The following is a 20,674-nucleotide window of genomic DNA, read 5'->3' as shown; positions in this document are numbered from 1 at the left end:
AAAAGAGACCACATATTTATGTATCAGAAATTCCATTAAAGAGGAAAAACGAAGTGCTGTGAAGGTTCAACTCCAGCTAACATTTCCTCCCTAGAACTCCAAGGACACTTAATGCCAACACTCAGAGGGACACTGTTTCGTTTCCAGTGCCAACTGCAGTTAAGAAAGATTCTGAGGCAGAGCTCAGTGGGAGAAAGCGCTATGACGGATTAACAAAGTTGACCTTTATGGTTGCAGTGGAAATCGGAGTCTCTTGTGCTGTGCACTTGTTAAAACAGGTCACCACTTTCTGTAACAACACAAATAGAGGATTTTGTCACATACATGGTGACTTTATTTTATTTTATTTTTTAAAAAGATTTTTTTAAAAAATTTATTTGACAGGCAGAGATCCCAAGTAGGCAGAGAGGCAGGCAGAGAGAGAGGAGGAAGCAGGCTCCCCACTGAACAGAGAGCCTGATACAGGGCTCAATCCAGGACCCTGAGATCATGACCTGAGCCGAAGGCAGAGGCTTTAACCCACTGAGCCACCCAGGCACCCCTACATGGTGATTTTAAAGTAATGAAGCTACCCTCCAGTAGGTCCTTGTAAATAATAAAATTATATTCCATACAATGCTATGTGATCTTTTGATTCTTGCATCTAATTATTTTTTGTATGTTGGTCTTGTCTTCCCAGAAAAATCATAGACCTCCTGATGTAAAGACTAAACCTCAGATCTCTGTTCTCCACTCTCTAACACCCTGCCCCCTGCCCACCCTGCTCCGATGCCTGGCCCAACACTGAGCACCCACAGGAGCTCTCTAAACATTTGTTTGATTGAATTGAGTTGTTGATGTTGTCATCATAATCAGACAATTTCAGAAACATGGGAAACTTAATTGGAAAGAGAGAATCACCCTTAGTAACACAACTCTGGTGATTCACTGCTTTTAACTTGTTCTCAGCTTCTGCTCCAGAGGCTTTGGTCGGCTTCCTCTGAGGATTTTCTAAAAGGATATGGCTGGGAAAGAAGGTGCACATTACATTATGCTTGGTAATGCATATGAAAGGGCCCACATTTCAATACCCTAACAACCTTTTTCTTCCTAAGAAAGGTAATAATGGGAATTATTTATGCAAATCTCTTAAAATATAGGTGAAAATGAAACATAAGTTACCCTAGGCCTGTTGCAATTCAGCTGACCACTGTCAATATTCTAATTTTGGTGAATATTCTTTTGGATATATAAAGGTATATATTAAAAACCATAAAATACCAGAATCATACTGTATATAATATTGGGTAAACAGGTTTTTAAAAACTTAATAATATATGATAAACATCTATGTCATTAAATATTCTAAAAATTCATTTTAATGACAGCATTTTAATTTAATAATAGGTATACAAATTTACTTATTCAACCACTTCTGTACATTTTAAATTGAGATATAATTGATATATAAGATTATATTAGATATAATACAAAATAATAGATATATGTATATATTGCAAATAATCACCCCATAAGTTAACATCTATCACCACATAGTTAAAGACTTTCTTTTATAATGAGAACTTTGAAGATATATTCTATTAGCAACTTGCAAATGTACAATACAGTTTTATTAACTATAATCACCATGCCTTATACATCCCAGGACTTATTTATTTTATAACTGAAAGTTTATACCTTTGGACCACCTTCACCTGTTTTGTCCATGCTCATTCCTCACCGCTGGCAACCACCAATCTCTTCTCTGTATCTATAAATTTAGTGTTTTGTAGATTCTGCATATCAGAGAGATCACATGGTATTTGTCTTTCTCTGTCTGACTTAGTATAATGCCCTCAGAGTTCATCTGTGTTGCAAATTGGGCATTTTTTCTTTGGGATAAATAAACCTTTTAGGGATGAACATCTTTTGGGGATAAAAAGTGATAAACCTTTTAGGGATAAACATCTTTTGGTCAATTATTTGTGAACATCTGTGATTAGGTGAGATGACTGTTAATATAATTCATTCTATGAGGATTTTGTTGCAGAAAAACTCAACTAATTGAATGAGAGATATTAACTTGATTTTTTTTCAAAGATTATTTATTTATTTAGAGAGTGTGAGCAGGGGTAGGGGCAGAGGGAAAGGAAGAGAGAGACTCTCCAGAATATTCTGCACTGAGCACAGAGCCCCTTGTGGGTGGATCCCATGGCCCTTAGGTGATGACCTGAACTGAAACCATTAGAGTCTGATGTTTAACCAACTGAGCCACCCAGGAGCCCCTAACATTAATTTTAAGGCTTGTATTCAGGGGCAAATCCACGCAAACCTGGTATCGTCTCTCCTCTCCTCAGTGCTTTTATGAACTCTTCTTCTACACCTTTCTTGAAACTCCGTCTTCAGAAAGACTGTTCACTAATTTATCCATTCATTTATTCACTCACTTAACATTTCCCAGATCTCTAATTACTTGACGTATATTTTCTATCTTGAACCACTGTAACATACACAACGTGAAGAGAGTGGATAAAAGGAGAGCAATGTTGATGGGAGAAGATTAAAGAGTTCCAAGATAGAACAAGTAATTTTATGAAAATATTTTTGGGCGAGTTTTTTCCTCCACACCGTTTAAAGTAATTCAGTATCTTCAACTTCCACCTTAACAGTATTAGGGGATTAAAATACTAATCTATTAGTGTTATAGGGAGGTTTCTTTTCTGTATTTATACAATATTTTAAAATCGATCTTACTGTAGTAACAACACCTTACATGAGATCTACTCTCTTCAGTATTTTAGTGTATAACACAATATTGTTCACCATAGGCACAATGTCATACAGCAGAGCTCTAGAACTTATCTTGCTTGACTGAAACTTTATGCCTGTTGGTTAGTCACTCCCCATTTTCCCCTTCCCCTCAGCTCCTAGCAACCACGATTTCACTCTTTGGTTCTTTGAATTTGACTATTTTAGATACTTCATGTAAGTAGAATCATGTAATATTTGTCCTTACAAGACCAGCTTATTTCCCTTAGAATAATGTTAGTAGGATTCATCCATGTTGTAGCATATTGCAAAATTTCCTTCTTTCTCTTAAGACTGAATAGTATTCCACTGTATGTATAGGCCAAATTTTATTTACTCATTTATTCATTTATTTATTATTTAAATATTTAATTTATTTATTTGACAGAGCACACGTGCACAAGGAGGGGGAGAGGCAGGCAGAGGGAGAGAGATAATCAGGCTCCCCGGGGAGCAGGAAGCCCAACGTGGGCTCTATTTCAGGACCCTAGTGGTTTAACCAACTGAGCCACCCAGGTGCCCCCAAAATAAAATCTTAAAAAAAAAAAAAGAAATAGTGTTTGCATGCAAGGAAAATTTTACTTCTTCCTTTCCAATTTGGATGCTTTTCATTTATTTTTGTGGCCTAATTGATCTGACAGATGGGGTCCGTTATCTAAGGAACGAGACTGAGACAAAGTGAAAGTTATGCAAAGCTTTATTCTATGCCAAGCATTAGAAGTCAGACTGACCGGCTAGGGCCGCCTCTGAAGAGAGCGACCCCGTCCCGATCTCACAGGTTAGTTTTATAGAGCATGACCGCAAACCTCAAGGTACGTGGCTTCTATTGTTAGGGCATTTACTCCCAGAACCGATACCCGGAACCAATACCAGGAACTACTGGGATGTTTGGAACTGCTGGGGTGTGCTGGGGCATTTAGAACTGCTGGGGTGTTTAATTCCCGGAATGAAGTCTGTGGATGTAAACAACAATATGGCTACCTAGGCAATATGGAGTTGTTCTAGCTAAGCAGGCCCTGATAGTTAAACAGGTTTCAACATTAAATCGGCCCTAACACTGACTAGGTCTTCAGGTGCTATGTAAGGAGTGGGTGTCCTTGCTTTCTTTCTAATCTTAGAGGAAAACTTTCAGTTTTTAACCATTGAGTGTAACATTAACTATGGACTTTCGTATATGGTTTTAAGTATTTTGAGGCCATTTCTTCTAATCCTAATTTGTCGAGAGTTTTTATCACAAAAATGTATAAACCTTGTCAAATGCCTTTTCTGTATCTGTTGAGATAATCATGTGATTTTTATCCTTCATTCTATGGAATTTTGCATCTATATTTATTAGAGATATTGGCCTATAGTTGTCTTTCCTTGTGGCGTCTTTGTCTGGTTTTTAGTGTCAGGGTAATGCTGGGCTCATAAAATAAGTTTGGAAATGGTCCCTTTTAATTTTTTGGAAAGATTCTGAGGATTGTTATTAATTCTTAATTTAAATGTTTGGTGGTAGAATTTACCTGTGAGGCCATCCGGTCCTAGGCTTTTTTTTTTGTTGGGATATTTTTGATTACTTATTCAATCTCTTTATTAGTTATAGGTCTTTTCAGACTTTCTAATCTGTCATTCCTTTGGGTATTACTCTTGGGAAACTTGGGGCTCTGGATACTGAACCAACCTCTTGCTTCTTGAGTGAAGCTGGTGGCTAGGGGATCTTTTCCTGATTATGCTGTGCCAGATGCAGAGTTTCTGGTAAAAGGATATCCCCTGCTGACTTTGATGAGTCTGATTTCACATTCTCCTGGGATAGAGGAAACTTTCAATTAGTTTCCGATTATTCAAAAAGGAATTTGTCCATGAGTTGTTGCTGAATTGGTATGTTTGTGAGGAGAATGGGTGTCTTGGACTCCTTGCTCTGCCATTTTATTGATGTCAGTCCTCTAGTGAGGGAGATGTTTTTAACCACCCTCAATTTTTCTCATTACATGATTTTAATGGCATCTTTTGGGGATTGATATTCAGAATACTCTATTTACTAGAATGATTTATAATAATTTATTGACATTGCCTTTATTCTTCCATTTAGATGACATGAAAACCCCTATTTCAATAGAGCCTAAACCTTGTATAACACTGAAGGGAAGCAAGGGATATCTGCATATTTCCTACATTCCAAGTAAGTTCAATGTTTTGTTTTTGTAATCCAACAGAAAGGTTCAAGAAGTATGAATGATAAGTGACTGTGTTCCAAATGTAATGTATTCGTTTTCTCTTTCAGTGTAACAAATTACAATTTTAGTGGCTTAAAATGGTACACATCTGTTATCTTGCCATCCTTGTGTGTCAGTAGTCTAGGCATGGCTTAGTTGTGTCTGCTTCAGGAGGTTTCAGTTAAGGTCTCAGCCAAGACTGGAGTCTCTTCTGAATGTTCAAGTAGGGAAGAGTCCACTCCTAACTCATGTGGTTGTTGACAGTATTCCGTTCCTGTCTGGCTGTTGGACAGCACTCAGTTCCTTGCCACAAGGGCCTTTTCAACATGGCTTCTTGTTTCATCAAAGTCAGCAGGAGGGACAAGCTAACAAGATAGAAGCCATAATCTTATGTAGGCTACTCATGGAAGTGTCACTCTATCACCTTTGCTGTACACTATTTGTTAGAAGCAAGCCACTAGCCTAGCTCACACTCATGGGGGAGGGAATTCCATATGGCTGGGGATAAAAATGGAAATAACTCGAGACTTCCAATAATCTGATAGGTATATCCTTTGTCAATCATTAACTATTCAGCTCATAAGTAAAGTTGGGTTTCCGCTAACCAAAGATCTGCATATGAGCAGGCCATGACTTTTTTTTTTTTTTAAATAAAGACCTTTCTAGAAAAAACTATGAAGATGATGGGATGAAAGAAGGCAATTTTTTGGTTTGTTTTGCACTGTATCTTGTTTTTTCTCTCTATGATTTTACTTGTAATCATCAGCTTAGTAAAAATGAATTTGGGTAATGGTGATAGCATCAGGATGGATGAGTATCTGTGAAAACGTACAAAATGTCCTTCCTCTCCTAGTCAGCTCTGTTGCCCGTAAGTCCTAGGAAACTTCAGTTCTAGTCATCACCGTTATCATTTTTGTTTTCATCATCACCAACATCATTTACATCCTAACTTATACTTGGAGCTTATACTTTTTCTGAATCTAATTGTTTAAACTGTATTTTGAAATTGTCTTCATTTAAAAATACTTAGAAAGGCATAGTATATTTCAGGTATTGGGATAGGTCTTGTGAATTCATTGATAAATAAGATGTTCTCTTGACCTTCAAAAATCAGTGCAATAGGAGAGAGATCTATAGATTATATGGTAAGATAAATGAAATGATAGCATTAAGGCTTAGTGGTAGCACAGAGGAAAGAATAATCAGCAATGTTCACTTTACTTTCTTGGCCAAAGGTGAAAGAAATACTCTTTTTCTTGGCTAAAGTTCTGTGATTTTTTCCTCTTTTCTCAGGTTTTGTTTTCTACTTTATGTTTTGGGCTTTATCTGTCCTCCCCACCCCCCATGTTTGGCAGGAGTGATTATTTACATAACAAATGACCTCATTTTCAAGCGAACCTCTTGCCCTTACACACAGGGAGTGGAATGTATCCTTCTAGGCTGAAGTAATAATACAATACAGTGTACTTGGGGTTCTCTGAAAAGCAGATACTAAAAAAGGAATTAGACATGCAAGAGATTCATTGGGGGAAATGCTGGAAAAATTTAAGTAAAGAGGAAGCCAGAGTAGGCAAGGAAAGAATTCAGATTAACCTGCAGGTCTGATACCTTTGAAATGAAAGAGGAAAGGAAGGAGTATTTGGTAAGATGGTCATCAGACCAAATGAATCCCTGAGATACCCTGAGACAGGTCAGTGGAGAGCCTTAGAGCAAAGATTGCCTGTCACATCACAAGTGTCCTATGACAGGCAGGAGTAGTTTGACTATCGTGTCCTTGTGGAGTTTGGTTATTATAGGAGCATTCTTGGTCATTATAGGAGCATTATAGGAGTTTGGCTTCTGGATGATTTTGGAGATAGATCTGAATGTGCAGCAGCTAAAGGATATCTGCCAACTACCTTTCCTTCTCCCAGCAGTTCTTTGAAAGGGAGGTTTGAGTACCTCACTAATGTGACCACCACAAATACCTTAATCATTCACTAAATACTACATTTATATACCATTGTATTAATTCAGTAACAAAAGAATTTAGTCATATTTTATTTTTTAAATTTTTAAAAAATTTTATCTATTTTATTTTAAGAAGAAATGAGATTAAATTTTATGTTGGATAATTTTCAAACATTGTTCCTATAAGTTTCATAATAGTTCTTTTTTTATTTTATTAATATATGATGCATTATTTGTTTCAGGGATATCATCAGTCTTACACATTTGGAGTCTGTTTTTGTGTCTGGTGTAAGGAAATGGCCCAGTTTCATTTCTCTGCATGTGGCTGCCCAATTTTCCCAACACCATTTGTTGAAAAGCCTGTCTTTTTTCCATTGGACATTCTTTCCTGCTTTGTCAAAGATTAGTTGACCATAGAGTTGAGGGTCCATTTCTGGGCTCTTTGTTCTGTTCCATTGATCTATGTGTCTGTTTTTATGCCAGTACCATACTGTCTTGATGATGACAGCTTTGTAATAGAGCTTCAAGTTTGGAATTGTGATGCCACCAACTTTGACTTTCTTTTTCAACATTCCTCTGGCTATTTGGGGTCTTTTCTGGTTCCATATAAATTTTAGGATTGTTTGTTCCATTTCTTTAAAAAAAATTGATGGTATTTTGATAGGGATTGCAGTAAATGTGTAGATTGTTTTAGGCAGCATAGTCATTTTCACAATATTTGTTCTTCCAATCCATGAGCATGGAACATTTTCCCATTTCTTTGTTTCTTCCTCAATTTCTTTCATGAGTACTTTATAGTTTCCTGAGTGCAGAGTTTTTGCCTCTTTGGTTAGGCTTATTCCTAGGTTTCTTATGGTTTTTGGGTGCAATTGTAAACAAGATTGATTCCTTAATTTCTCTTTCTTCTGTCTTGCTGTTGGTGTATAGAAATTCAATGGATTTCTGAGCATAGATTTTTTTTTTTTAATTTATTTGACAGACAGCGAACACAAGTAGTCAGAGAAGCAGGCAGAGAGAGAGAGGAAGAAGCAGGATCCCTGCTGAGCAGAGAGCCCGATGCAGGGCTCGATCCAGGACCCTGGGATCATGACCTGAGTCGAAAGCAGAGGCTTTAACCCACTGAGCCATCCAGGCGCCCCTGAGCATCGATTTTATATCCTGACACTTTACTGAATTACTTTATGAGTCCTAGCAGTTTTGGAGTGGAGTCTTGTGGGTTTTCCACATAAAGTAACGTATCATCTGCAAAGAGTGAGAGTTTGACTTCTTTGCTGATTTGGATATATTCTATTTCTTTTTGTTGTCTGATTGCTGAGGCTAGGACTTCTAGTACTATCTTGAATAGCAGTGGTGATAGTGAACAGCCCTGCTGTGTTCCTGACCTTAAGGGAAAAGCTCTCAGTTTTCCCTCATTGAGAATGGTATTTGCTGTGGGTTTTTCATAGATGTCTTTGATGATATTGAGGTATGTACCTTCTATCCCTAAACTGTGAAGAGCTTTGATCAAGAAAGGATGCTATACTTTGTCAAATGCTTTTTCAGCATGTATTGAGAGTATCATATGTTTCTTGTTCTTTTATTAATGTGTTGTATCACATTGCTTTATTTGCAGATGTTGAACCAACCTTGCAGCCCAGGAATAAATCTCACTTGGTTGTCATGAATAATCCTTTTAATGTACTTTTGGATCCTATTGGCTAGTATTTTGGTGAGAATTTTAGCATCCATGTTCATCAGGGATATTGGTCTGATGGGGTCTTTGTCTGATTTGGGTATCAAGGTAATGCTGGCCTCATAACATGAGTTTGTAAGTTTTCCTTCCATTTCTATTTTTTGGAGCAGTTTCAGGAGAATAGGTATTAATTCTTCTTAAATATTTGGTAGAATTCCCCTGGGAAGCCATCTGATCCTGGGGTCTTCTTTGTTGGGAGATTTTGATGACTGCTTCAGTCTCCTTATTGGTTATGGGTCTGTTCTGTTTCTTCCTGGTTCAGTTTTAGTAGTTTATATGTCTCTAGGAATGCATCCATTTCTTCCAGATTGTCAAATTTGCTGGTTTGTAGTTGCTCATAATATGTTCTTATAATTGTTTGTTTGTATAATAATTTCTTTGGAGCTGTTTGTGATCTCTCCTCTTTCTTTCATAATTTTGTTAATTTGGGTCCTTTCTCTTTTCTCTTTTCTTTTTGATAAGAGATTGATAAGCATTTTATCAATCTTATTTATTCTTTTCTTTTTGATAAGAGATTGATAAGCGTTTTATCAATCTTATTTATTCTTTTGAAGAATGAGCTCCTAGTTTCTTTGATTTGTTCTACTGTTCTTTTGGTTTCTATTTCATTGATTTCTGCTCTAATCTTTATTATTTCTCTTCTCCTGCAGGGTTTAGGCTTTCTTTGCTGTTATTTTTCCAGCTCCTTTAGGTGTAGTGTTAGGTTGTGTTCTTGAGAGCTTTCTTGTTTCTTGAGAGCTTTCTTGTTTCTTGAGAAAGGCTTGTTGCTATATACTTTCCTCTCAGGACCTCTTTTGCTGTGTCCCATACTCTGAACAGTTGTATTTTCATTTTCATTTGTTTCCATGAATTTTTATTTTTATTTATTTTTTTTAAATTTTTTTAAAAGATTTTATTTATTTATTTGACAGACAGAGATCACAAGTAGGCAGAGAGGCAGGTAGAGAGAGAGAGGAAGAAGCAGGATCCCTGCCAAGCAGAGAACCCGATATGGGGCTCAATCCCAGGACCCTGAGATCATGACCTGAGCTGAAGGCAGAGGCTTTAACCCACTGAGCCACCCAGGTGCCCCTGTTTCCATGAATTTTTAAAATTCTTCTTTAGTTTCCTGGTTTACCCATTCACTCTTTCATAGGATGCTCTTTAGACTCCATGTATTTGGGTTCTTTCCAACTTTCCTTCTGTGATTGAGTTCTAGCTTCAGAGCATTGTGGTTTGAAAATGTGTGGGGAATGATCCCAATCTTTTGGTGCCAGTTGAGACCTGATTTGTGACCCAGAATGTGATCTGAATGTGATCTATTCTGGAGAATGTTCCATGTGCTCTAGAGAAGAATGTATATTCTGGTGCTTTGGAATGGAATGTTCAAATATATCTGTGATGTCCATCTGGTCCAGTGTGTCATTTAAAGCCTTTATTTCCTTGTTGATCTTTTGCTTAGATGATGTGTCCTTTTCATTGAGGGGGGTGTTAAAGTCCCCTACTACAATTGTATTACTGTTGATGTGTTTCTTTGATTTTGTTGTTAACTGGTTTATATAATTGGCTGCTCCCATGTTAGGGGCATAGATATTTAAAATTGTTAGATTTTCTTGTTGGACAGACCCTTTAAGTATGATATGGTGTCCTTCCTCATCTCTTATTATAGTCTTTGGCTTGAAATCTAATTTATCTGATATAGGAATGCCACCTCAGGTTTCTTTTGATGTCCATTAGCATGGTAATTGTTTTCCACCACCTCACTTTAAATCTGGAGGTGTCTTTGGGTCTAAAATGATTTTCTTGCAGACAGCATATTGATAGGTCTTTTTTTTTAATCCATTCTGATACCATGTATCTTTTGATTAGGGCATTTAACCCATTTACATTCAGGGTAACTATTGAAAGATATGAATTTAGTGCTGTTGTATTGCCTGTAAGGTGACTGCTACTGAATATTGTCTCTTTTCCTTTCTGGTCAGTTACTTTAGGCTCTCTCTTTGCTTAGAGGACCCCTTTCAATATTTCCTGTAGGGCTGGTTTGGTGTTTGCAAATTCTTTTAGTTTTTGTTTGTCCTGGAAGCTTTTTATCTCTCTACTTTTAGTGACAACCTAACTGGATATAGTATTCTTGGCTGCATATTTTTCTCATTTAATGCTCTGAATATCCTTTCTGGCCTGCCAGGTCTCTGTGGATAGGTCTGCTGCCAATCTAATATTTCTACCATTGTATGTTACAGACCTCTTGTCCTGAGCTGCTTTCAGGATTTTCTCTTTGTCACTGGGACTTGTAAGTCTTACTATTAGATGTTGGGGTGTGGACCTATTTTTATTGATTTTGAGGGGGGTTCTCTGTGCCTCTTGGATTTTGATGCTTGTTCCCTTTGCCAAGTTAGGGAAATTCTCTGCTATAATTTGCTCCAATATACCTTCTGTCCCTCTCTTTCTTCTTCTTCTGGGATCCCAATTATTCTAATATTGTCTCATCTGTTATCACTTATCTCTCTAATTCTCCCCTCGTGGTCCAGTAGTTGTTTGTCTCTCTTTTTCTCAGCTTTATTCTCCATCATTTGGTCTTCTATATCACCAATTCTCTCTTCTGCCTTATTTATCCTAACAGTAAGAGCCTCCATTTTTTATTGCTCCCCATTAATAGCTTTTTTGATTTCAACTTGGTAAGATTGTCATTGTTTTATTTTTCCAGATTGGGATTCTCTAGTATCTTCCATGCTTTTTTTTGAGCCCAGCTAGCACCTTAATAATCATCATTCTGAATTCTAGGTCTGACATATCACTAATGTCCGTAAGGATTACATCCCTAATCATTGGTAATGCCGCTTGTTCTTTTTCTTGAGGTGAGTTTTTCCACCTTGTCATTTTATCCAGATAAGAATAGATGACTGAGAGAACAAAATACTAAAAGGGTAATAATGACCCCAGAAAAATATATACTAACCAAATTGGAAGAGACATGAAACCAGGGGGAGATGAAAGGAGGAAAAAAAATATTAGACTGGTGAATAGGACAGAGCCACACACTTGATTTTGGGTGTACTTTGGTCTGTTAATAGAAACTGCCTCCCAAAATTTTATACAAAAAAAATAAGGGTAAACACAATGAAGTGATGCAATATGACTGTAAAGATGAAAATTTTAAAAGATTCTAAAAAAGGCATTGATAATATAAGAAATTGGTTGAAAAAAGAAAAAAAAAGGAGTAAAGAATGTGATCAGGCTAGAGACTAGAACAAAGCAATGCACTAGATTTAGGGTATATTTTGATTAGAAGAAACTGTATCCCAAATTTTAAAGAAAGAAAAACCTATATGTATACAAAAAATAAGGTTAAATACAATGAAGAGGGGTTCCTGAGTGGCTCAGTGGGTAAGCCTCTGCCTTCGGCTCAGGTCCTAATCCCAGGGTCCTGGGATCGAGCCCCACATCAGGGAGCCTGCTTCTCTTCCTCTCTCTTTGCCTGCCTCTCTGCCTACCTGTGATCTCTGTCTGTCAAATAAAAAAAGAATACAATGAAGAGAGAGAATATGACTATAACAGTAAAAATTTTAAATGATTTTTTAAAAAGGTATTGATAAGATAAAATAGAAAAAAACCCCACATGTTAAAATAGGAAAGAGGAAAAGTTTTTAAAAAAGAATTTAAAAAATGAAAAAAAAAATTTAACTTTGAAAGACTAAAGAATCATGGGAAAAAAGCCATGAGTTCTATGTGCTGTATTCCCATAGCTCTGAAGTTTTGCAGTTCTCCTTGATTGGTGAACTTGGTCTTGGATGGATGTTCTTGTTGATCTTCTTGGGGAGGGGCCTGTTGTATTGATTCTGGAATGTCTTTGCCTGTGGAGGAATTGTACCACCTTTGCAAGGGTCAGGCTAAGCGGCCTTGTTCAGAGACTAAATCTGCTTGAGTTTGCTCTTGGTAGCTTTTGTTCCCTGAACACTTTCTGTATGGCTTTGGAGAATGAAGATGGTGGCCTCCCATCAGAGGAGAAAAACAGTCAATCCCTTCTGTCTCCTGATCTCTGGCTGCAGTCTGTGCTCACCCAGCATGTTACTGAGCATTTCTATCTCTGGTGCATGGTTCAGTCTCTGTAGTTGGCTTCCCCTGCTCTGATACCTGGGAATTCTGCCACACTCACACACCCCTGGTCTTTCTGTGACCCTGAGGTACCTGAGCCTACACTGTCCCCACGAGGCCTCCACCCCTGGCTTAGCCTCCGGAGCAACATCACTCAGTAGAGCAGACTTCCAGAAGTTCCAATTTTGTGCTCTGCTGCTCTACCACTTGCCGGAAGCTGGCCCCTCCCACCATGGTCTCTCTTCCTATATATCACCTCTGATTCTTCCTATATATCACCTCCTACCCTCCAGAAAGTGGTAGCTTTTCTGTTCCTAGAATTGCTGCTCTTTTTCTCTTTGATCTCCTGTTGAGTTCGTAAGTGTTTAGAATGGTTTGATATCTAGCTAAACTCCTGAGACCTGATAATATTTAGGTCTCCTATTCCTTCACAATCTTGCTCCTCCCCCTATTTTATTTTTTAAAGATTTTGTTTATTTATTTGACAGACAGAGAGAGGGAACACGAGTAGCAGGAGGGACAGAGGGAGAGAGAGAAGCAGGCTTTCAAGAGAGCAGTGAGTCCCATGCAGGGCTCAGTCCCAGGACCCTGGGATCAATATCTGAGCCAAAGGCACACACTTAATGACTAAGCCACCCAGGTGCCCCAATAGTCTTTTTTTTTTTTTTTAAGATTTTATTTATTTATTTGACAGAGATCACAAGTAGGCAGAGAGGCAGGCAGAGAGAGAGGGAGGGGGGAGAAGCAGGCTCCCCGCTGAGCAGAGAGCCCGATGTGGGACTCGATCCCAGGACTCTGGGATCATGACCTGAGCTGAAGGCAGTGGCTTTACCCACTGAGCCACCCAGGCGCCCCCAATTGTCATATTTTAAACATTGGATTATTTGTTGGTATTTTTTGGTGTTGTTGTGTAAGTTCTTTATATATTTTGGATATTAATCCCTTATTTGAACCTATCATTTGCAAATATCTTCTCCCATTCAGCAGGTTGTCTTTTTGTTTGTTGATGGGTTCCTTTGTTGTGCAAAAGCTTTTTATTTTGGTACAGTCCCAGTAGTTTAATTTTGCTTCTGTTTCCCTTGTCAAAATAAACATATCTAGAAAAATGTTCTATGGCTGATGTCAAAGACATTACTGCCTATTTTCTTCCAAGAATCTTATGGTTTCAGATCTTACATTTAAGTATTATAATCCACTTTGAGTTTATTTTTGTGCTTTGTTATAAGACAATGTTCCAGTTTCATTTTTTTGCATGTGGCTATCTAGTTTTCTCAATTCTATTGTTGAAGAGACTGTTCTTTTTCCATTGTATATTCTTGCCTCCTTTGTCATAGATTAATGGACCATACAACTGTGGCTTCATATCTGGGCTCTCTGTTTTGTTCTATTGATCTATGTGTCTATTTTTGTGCCAGTACCATACTCTTTTAATTACTACAGCTTTGTGGTATATCTTGAAATCTACAATTGTGATATGTCCAGCTTTGTTCTTTTTCAAGATTGCTTTGGCTATTTGGGGTCTTCTGTGGTTGCATACAAATTTTAGGATTATTTGTTGTTTCTGTGAAAATGGCTTTAGTATTTTGATAGGGATTGCATTAAATCTGTAGGTTGCTTTGGATAGAATAAATATTTTAGCAATTTTGTTCTCCCAATCCATGAGCATGGAATAAATTTCCATTTGTTTGTGTCACCTTCAATTTCTTTCATCAGTGTTTTATAGTTTTCAGAGTAAAGGTCTTTCAGCTCCTTGGTAAAATTTAGTCCTAGGTATTTTATTCTTTTTTGTACAGCTGTAAATGGGATTGTTTTCTTAATTTCTCTTTTTGTTACTTTATTATTAGTGTATAGAAATGCAATAGATTTCTTAATATTATTTTTTTCCTGTGACTCTACTGAACTCATTTATCAATTCCAGTAGTTTTTTGGTGGAGTCTTTAGGATTTTCTTTATATAGTATCATGTCATCTGCAAATAGTGAAAGTTTTACTTCTTCCTTACCAGTTTGGATGCCTTTTATTTCTTTTTGCTGTCTGACTGCTGTGGCTAGGCCTTCTAATACTCGGTTGAACAAAAGTGGTAAACATCCTTGTCTTGTTCCTGATCTTAGAGGAATAGCTCTTAGTTTTCCCCCCTGGAGTTTGAATATTAGCTGTGGGTTTTTTCATATTTAGCCTTTATTATGTTGAGGTATGTTCCCTCTAAACTTAACTTTGTTAAGAGTCTTTACCATAAATGGATGTTATACTTTGTCAAATGCTTTTTATGCATCTATTGAAATGACTGTATAGTTTTTATTCTTTCTCTTTTAATGTGATGTATCATGTTGATTGATTTGTGAATATTGAACCACCCTTGTATCCCTGGAATAAGTCCTACTTGATCATGGTGAATGATTTTTTAACGTGTTGCTAGATTTGGTCTGCCAATATTTTGTTAATGTTGTTTGCATCTCTGTTCCTCAGAGATATTGACCTGTAGATCTCTTTTTTTGGTAGTGTCTTTATCTGGTTTTGGTGTCAGAGTATTGCTGGCCTTATAGAATGAATCTGGAAGCTTTTCTTCCTCTTCTATTTTTTTGGAATAGTTTCTTTAGAATTAAGATATAATGTATTATTTGTTTCAGGGGTGAAGGTCTGTGATTCATCAGTCTTATATAATATCCAGTGCTCATTACAACACATACCCTCCCCAATGTCCATCACCCAGTTACCTCCTCCCCCCACCTCCCTTCCATTCAGCAGCCCTAAGTTTGTTTCCTAAGATTAAGAGTCTCTTATGGTTTATCTCCCTCTCTGGTTTTGTCTTGTTTCATTTTTTCCTCTCTTCCCCTATGATCATCTGCTTTGTTTCTTAAATTCTGCATATCAGTGAGATCATATGATAATCATCTTTCTCTGATTGACTTATTTTGCTTAGCACAATACCCTCTAGTTCTATCCACACCGTTGCAAATGGCAAGATTTCTTTTTCTTTTTTCTTTTCTTTCTTTCTTTCTTTCTTTTTTTTTTTTTTTTTTTGATGGCTGCTATTTTTTGGAATTGTTTGAGAAGATTAGGTAATAACTTTTAAAAAAATGTTTGCTAGTATTCACCTGTGAAACCATCTGTCCCTGGACTTTTTTTTGTTGGGGTTTTTTTGATTGATTCATTTTCATTGGTCTGTTCAAATATTCTGTTTCTCTCTGATTCAGTTTTGGAAGGTTATATGTTTCTGGAATTTATCCATCCCTCTAGGTTGTTCAATTTGTTGACATATAATTTTTTTATAATGCTCTCTTATAATCATTTGTATTTCTGTGGTCTTGGTTGTTATTTCTCCTCTTTCATTTCTGACTTTATTTGAGTCCCTTCTCTCTCTCTCTCAATCTCTCTCTCTCTCTTTATTTATATATTTATTTATTTTTTGATGAGTCTGATTAAGGGTTTTTCTTTATCTTTTTTTTAATGATTTTATTTATTTGACAGACAGAGATCACAGGTAGGCAGAGAGATAGCCAGAGCGAGAGGAAGGGAAGCACGCTCCCCGCTGAGCAGAGAGCCAGATGCGGGGCTCAATCCCAGGACTCTGGGATCATGACCTGAGCTGAAAGCAGAGGCTTTAACCCACTGAGCCACCCAGGTGCCCCTCTTTTTTTTTTTTTAAGATTTTATTTATTTGACAGACAGAGATCACAAGTAGGCAGAGAGAAAGAGGGGGAAGCAGGCTCCCTGCTAAGCAGAGAGCCCGATGCGGGGCTCAAACCCAGGACCCTGCGATCATGACCTGAGCCGAAAGCAGAGGCTTTAACCCACTGAGCCACCCAGGCACCCCTGATTAAGGGTTTTTCAATCTTGTTGAACTTTTCAAAGATTCAGCTCCTGGTTTCATTGATTATTTAGTTATATTTTTGTATGCTTTATAGTTATGACTCAAGTTTCTTTAGAATGTATTGGAATGTCAGTACAAGAGTGGGGCCATATTCCTGGAAATCAACCTGATTTTTATGGGCCTGCAGCTACTTAAACTCAATAAGAGCTCTAAGAGGTTGAACCAAAAATAGACTGGGGGTGGAAATTATTTATTTTGAGACTTTATAGCTTTGCTAGTAAATTATTTGTATACTATTAACTGATTAATCATAAAATAAATGAAGTTGGACTTTAATCCTCCTTCAAAGTTCTATCTGAATGTTCTTGGAGTTGTCTTAGCTGAGCTCAAAAACAGTCTTCTTTGTTACTGCATGAAGTTACCATATTTCCTGCCTCCCACTCTGATACCCACATTGGTATCTCTGACCTACTCAGCCTTCAAGTGGTGTCTCACTTTGCCCATTGTTCATGTGCCTAAAATGACCACAGTGGTGTCCAATGGCAAGAAGCTTCTCACAGTGTAAACTGTTGAGATGTCAAAGCAGCACTTCCTTTCTTAGAGTCATTGAAGACTGGAACTGTGCTGTGTTCCATGCAGAAATGAAAGACGTTTCATTGTCCTGAATCATCATTGGCACCCCAGCAGTACTGCCATATGTCCATGTCTCAAAGAATTCCCTGTGAAAACAGCTCTTCAACTTCCATACATATCCCTGCTTTGGGAATGGTGCAGGCTGAAGTTCATGGAGTGAACCATGGAACCACTGTTTGAAACGAACCCTATGATGTTCTTTTCTACTTTATCTTGAAAGGAGAGAAGAGACAAATTAAGAAGTTTGGTGGTATTTTAAGCTCAGTAATGAGGGCCTGCATTAAGAGAGTGGTGATGGAGGTGAAAAGGAGGCTAGTAAGATTTACTGGGATTGTGAATTCTAATGCATATATGGTGATGAAGATGAGAAGTCAATTTTGGATCTGTTGGGTGAGACAATGAGCAACATCTGAGTAGAGATATTGAATGCATATGTGGGATGGGTGCTCAGGAGAAAGGTTGAGACTAAAGATGATGATTTGGGAATTATCACCCTATGTGGTACTTAAAGTCAGGGAGTATGTGCAAAGTGAAAATTGAGAACTGAGGATACAACCCTAAGAAAGAGAAGCCAATGAGGAGGAGTCAGAGAGGCTGGAGGACAACCAGAAGAGAATGGGAGCACTAATGCCAAAAGAAGGAGTTTTAAGGAAGGAGCTGGCATTTCTATTAAGCATACCAATTTCAAGTTAAAGATGGAAAATTTTTCTTTTGATTATGGTTATAATAAGTCATGATAACTTTATTAGGAAAATATTTTCAGTGAGGTTGTGGTTACAGTAATTTTCATTGAATAATCTACACCCAATATGGGGCTCGAACTCATGACACTGCCTCCCTTCAAGAGTTACATGCTCTACCCACTGAACCAGCCATGAGCCCCACAAAAATTGATTTTAAAGATTTTATTTATTTATTTGACAGAGAGAGATCACAAGTAGGCAGAGAGGCAGGCAGAGAGAGTGAGAGGGAAGCAGGCTCCCTGCCGAGCAGAGAGCCCGATGCGGGACTCGATCCCAGGACCCTAAGATCATGACCTGAGCCGAGGGCAGCGGCTTAAACCACTGAGCCACCCAGGCGCCCCCAAAAATTGATTTTAATATAAAAAAGATTGCACATATTTTCAGTTGGGTCAACTGAATAAATTAGAAGAGTTGAGCAAAATGCAATGTTTACTGGAATTTTCCATGTTAAATGGTACTAGGGAGACCATGAGGAAATAATAAGATAACTCATGTAATTTTTAATCAAGAGGTTGTTCTATTCTCCAAGAACTCTTTCATCAAAACTCCTAAGAAAGTGGGCATGAGTTGATTATCCTCATTTCCTTTCCTTTCTATTTCTCTTTTCTTGAACTTCCTAGCAGAACTGTAATTAGAACTGGCAATTTTACATTTCCATTTGATAGTTTTCTCAAAAACATAGGCTTCTCTCTTTCAGGCACACATAATTCTTACTGTGGAATATCCTGTTTGGTTACATTCTACTAATTATCCTCTTAGAACTTTAGTTTTCTCATCTGTTACACAGGGATAGCAATGCCCACATGGTAAGTTGTTGTGATGATTAAATGAAATAATATAGGAAAAGTGCTGGGCATGTTTTAAGTATACAATACATGTTAATTATTATTTATGAAAGAATCTATTATTTGGAAGACTAATGGGATTTTTTTTCTTTTTAAGGAAGAGATATTAAAAAATTATATTTCAATATCCATTTATCTTTCAACTCCATGAATTTTCCAAAGCGCAAAGAAGTTATTTGCCGAGGATCCGATGATCTTTATTCTTTCTGCAGAGCGCTGAAGGGAGGTAAGCATTGAATTCATATTATTTTCAGAATAGAACAGAATAGTTTATGAAAATGTTCTGAATATTAAATGCACTGAAAATGTGTAATTCCTTTTCTAATAATTTTTTCATCCAAAGTTTTTACTTTTAGCAGCTTAAACAACATTTAACAATTATGTCATTGAATTATTATGAAGATGGTACTTATTTAAAGTGTGGTTGAAGGTATATTAAAATTTTTACCTTGTTCAGATTAATATTGTACATTTACCATTGGTTATGGATCCATTTTTCTAAACATTATAGTTATTATTTTCTATAGAAACTCACTGAACCACAGCCAAGGGAACAGGATTGATGGAATCAGAGGGTAAAGAGAAAAAAGAAATTAAAAAAATTTACTAAAAAAGAACACTTCAGTGGTACCTGGGTGGCTCAGTCGGTTAAAGCCGCTGCCTTCAGCTCGGGTCATGATCCCGGGGTCCTGGGATCGAGCCCCTTGTCAGGCTCTCTGCTCCACGGGGAGCCTGCTTCCCTCTCTCTGCCTGCCTCTCTGCTTTCTTGTGATCCCCGTCTGTCAAATGAATAAATAAAACCTTAAAAAAAAAAAAAAGGAACACCTCGTTAGATTTTTCTCCGATGTCTTCCCCCAGTTTTTTCCACCCTGATGTTATTCACAGAATCACAAAATTTCAGAGCTTAGGACCTTAAAGGCTACTTATTGCAAACTCATGAATTTTTCCTTAATAATTTTTAAACTATTATTTTAAGTAGTTTAATGTTTATAAATATTATACCATCACATTACCAAAAATTGCAGAGTATAAACAATAAAAATATCACAGAATCATATTTCTAAAAACATTTTGGAGTATTTCCTTCCGATTTTTCAATTTTGTGCATTGCGTGGCTTATATACTTAAGAGTATACTATACTATAATAGTTTTTTTCTTTTTTTTTTTTAAGATTTTCTTTTTTTATTTTTAATTTTTTTTATTTTTTTAAAGATTTTTTTTTAATTTATTTATTTGACAGAGAGAGAGGTCACAAGTAGGCAGAGAGGCAGGCAGAGAGAGAGGAGGAAGCAGGCTCCCCGCGGAGCAGAGAGCCCGACGCGGGGCTCGATCCCAGGACCCTGAGATCATGACCTGAGCCGAAGGCAGCGGCTTAATCCACTGAGCCACCCAGGCGCCCCTTAAGATTTTATTTTTAAGTAATCTCTACACCTAACTTGGGGCTTGAACTTAAAACCCCACGATCAAGAGTCACATGCTCTACCAACTAAGGCAGTCAGGTGTACCAATAACTTTTTGTTAAAAATTATTGTATTAAATTTTTCAACTAGATGATCCATGTGGCTCAAAAACCAAGATATAAACATTACAAAATGAAACATTTTCCTTGGTGGGTATGCTCTGGTTTATTTAACCATTCTCCTGTTGGACATCACTTTCCTTACGATAGTTTTACTATTATAAATAATACTGTGATAAATATATTTCTGTACGTAATTTTTCTCATATTTCATATTTGAATATGTTTGCAAGGAGTTACATATAACTCCCAGGGAAATATTTAAGCTTAATTGGGTTGACTATGTTTGCAGTTTTGTTTACATAGGCCAAATTGCTTTTCTAAAGGAATGTATCAGTTTACACATTATATCATCACCAATGTATAAGTACAGTAGTTTAATCTCTGT

At 37.1% G+C, this 20,674-nt stretch overlaps 1 protein-coding gene across 2 annotated transcripts in view; it reads left to right on the top strand.

Annotated features, from left to right (window-relative positions):
• LY96 (lymphocyte antigen 96) overlaps positions 1 to 20,674 on the top strand; it is a 36,637-nt gene that overhangs the window by 4,914 nt on the left and 11,049 nt on the right. The window contains exons 2-3 of one of the 2 annotated variants that reach the window (XM_046021321.1): positions 4,859 to 4,948; positions 18,864 to 18,992. In XM_046021321.1, coding sequence (XP_045877277.1) covers positions 4,859 to 4,948; positions 18,864 to 18,992 — 219 coding nt within the window. The remainder of the gene's footprint in view (positions 1 to 4,858; positions 4,949 to 18,863; positions 18,993 to 20,674) is intronic. The other variant, XM_046021328.1, reaches the window with a different exon arrangement.

The sequence above is a fragment of the Meles meles genome, chromosome 1 (genome assembly GCF_922984935.1).
Source record: "Meles meles chromosome 1, mMelMel3.1 paternal haplotype, whole genome shotgun sequence".
Lineage (NCBI taxonomy): Eukaryota > Metazoa > Chordata > Mammalia > Carnivora > Mustelidae > Meles > Meles meles.
The sequence above is the reverse complement of the archived record's forward strand: the minus strand, read 5'-3'. Positions and strand labels throughout refer to the sequence as shown.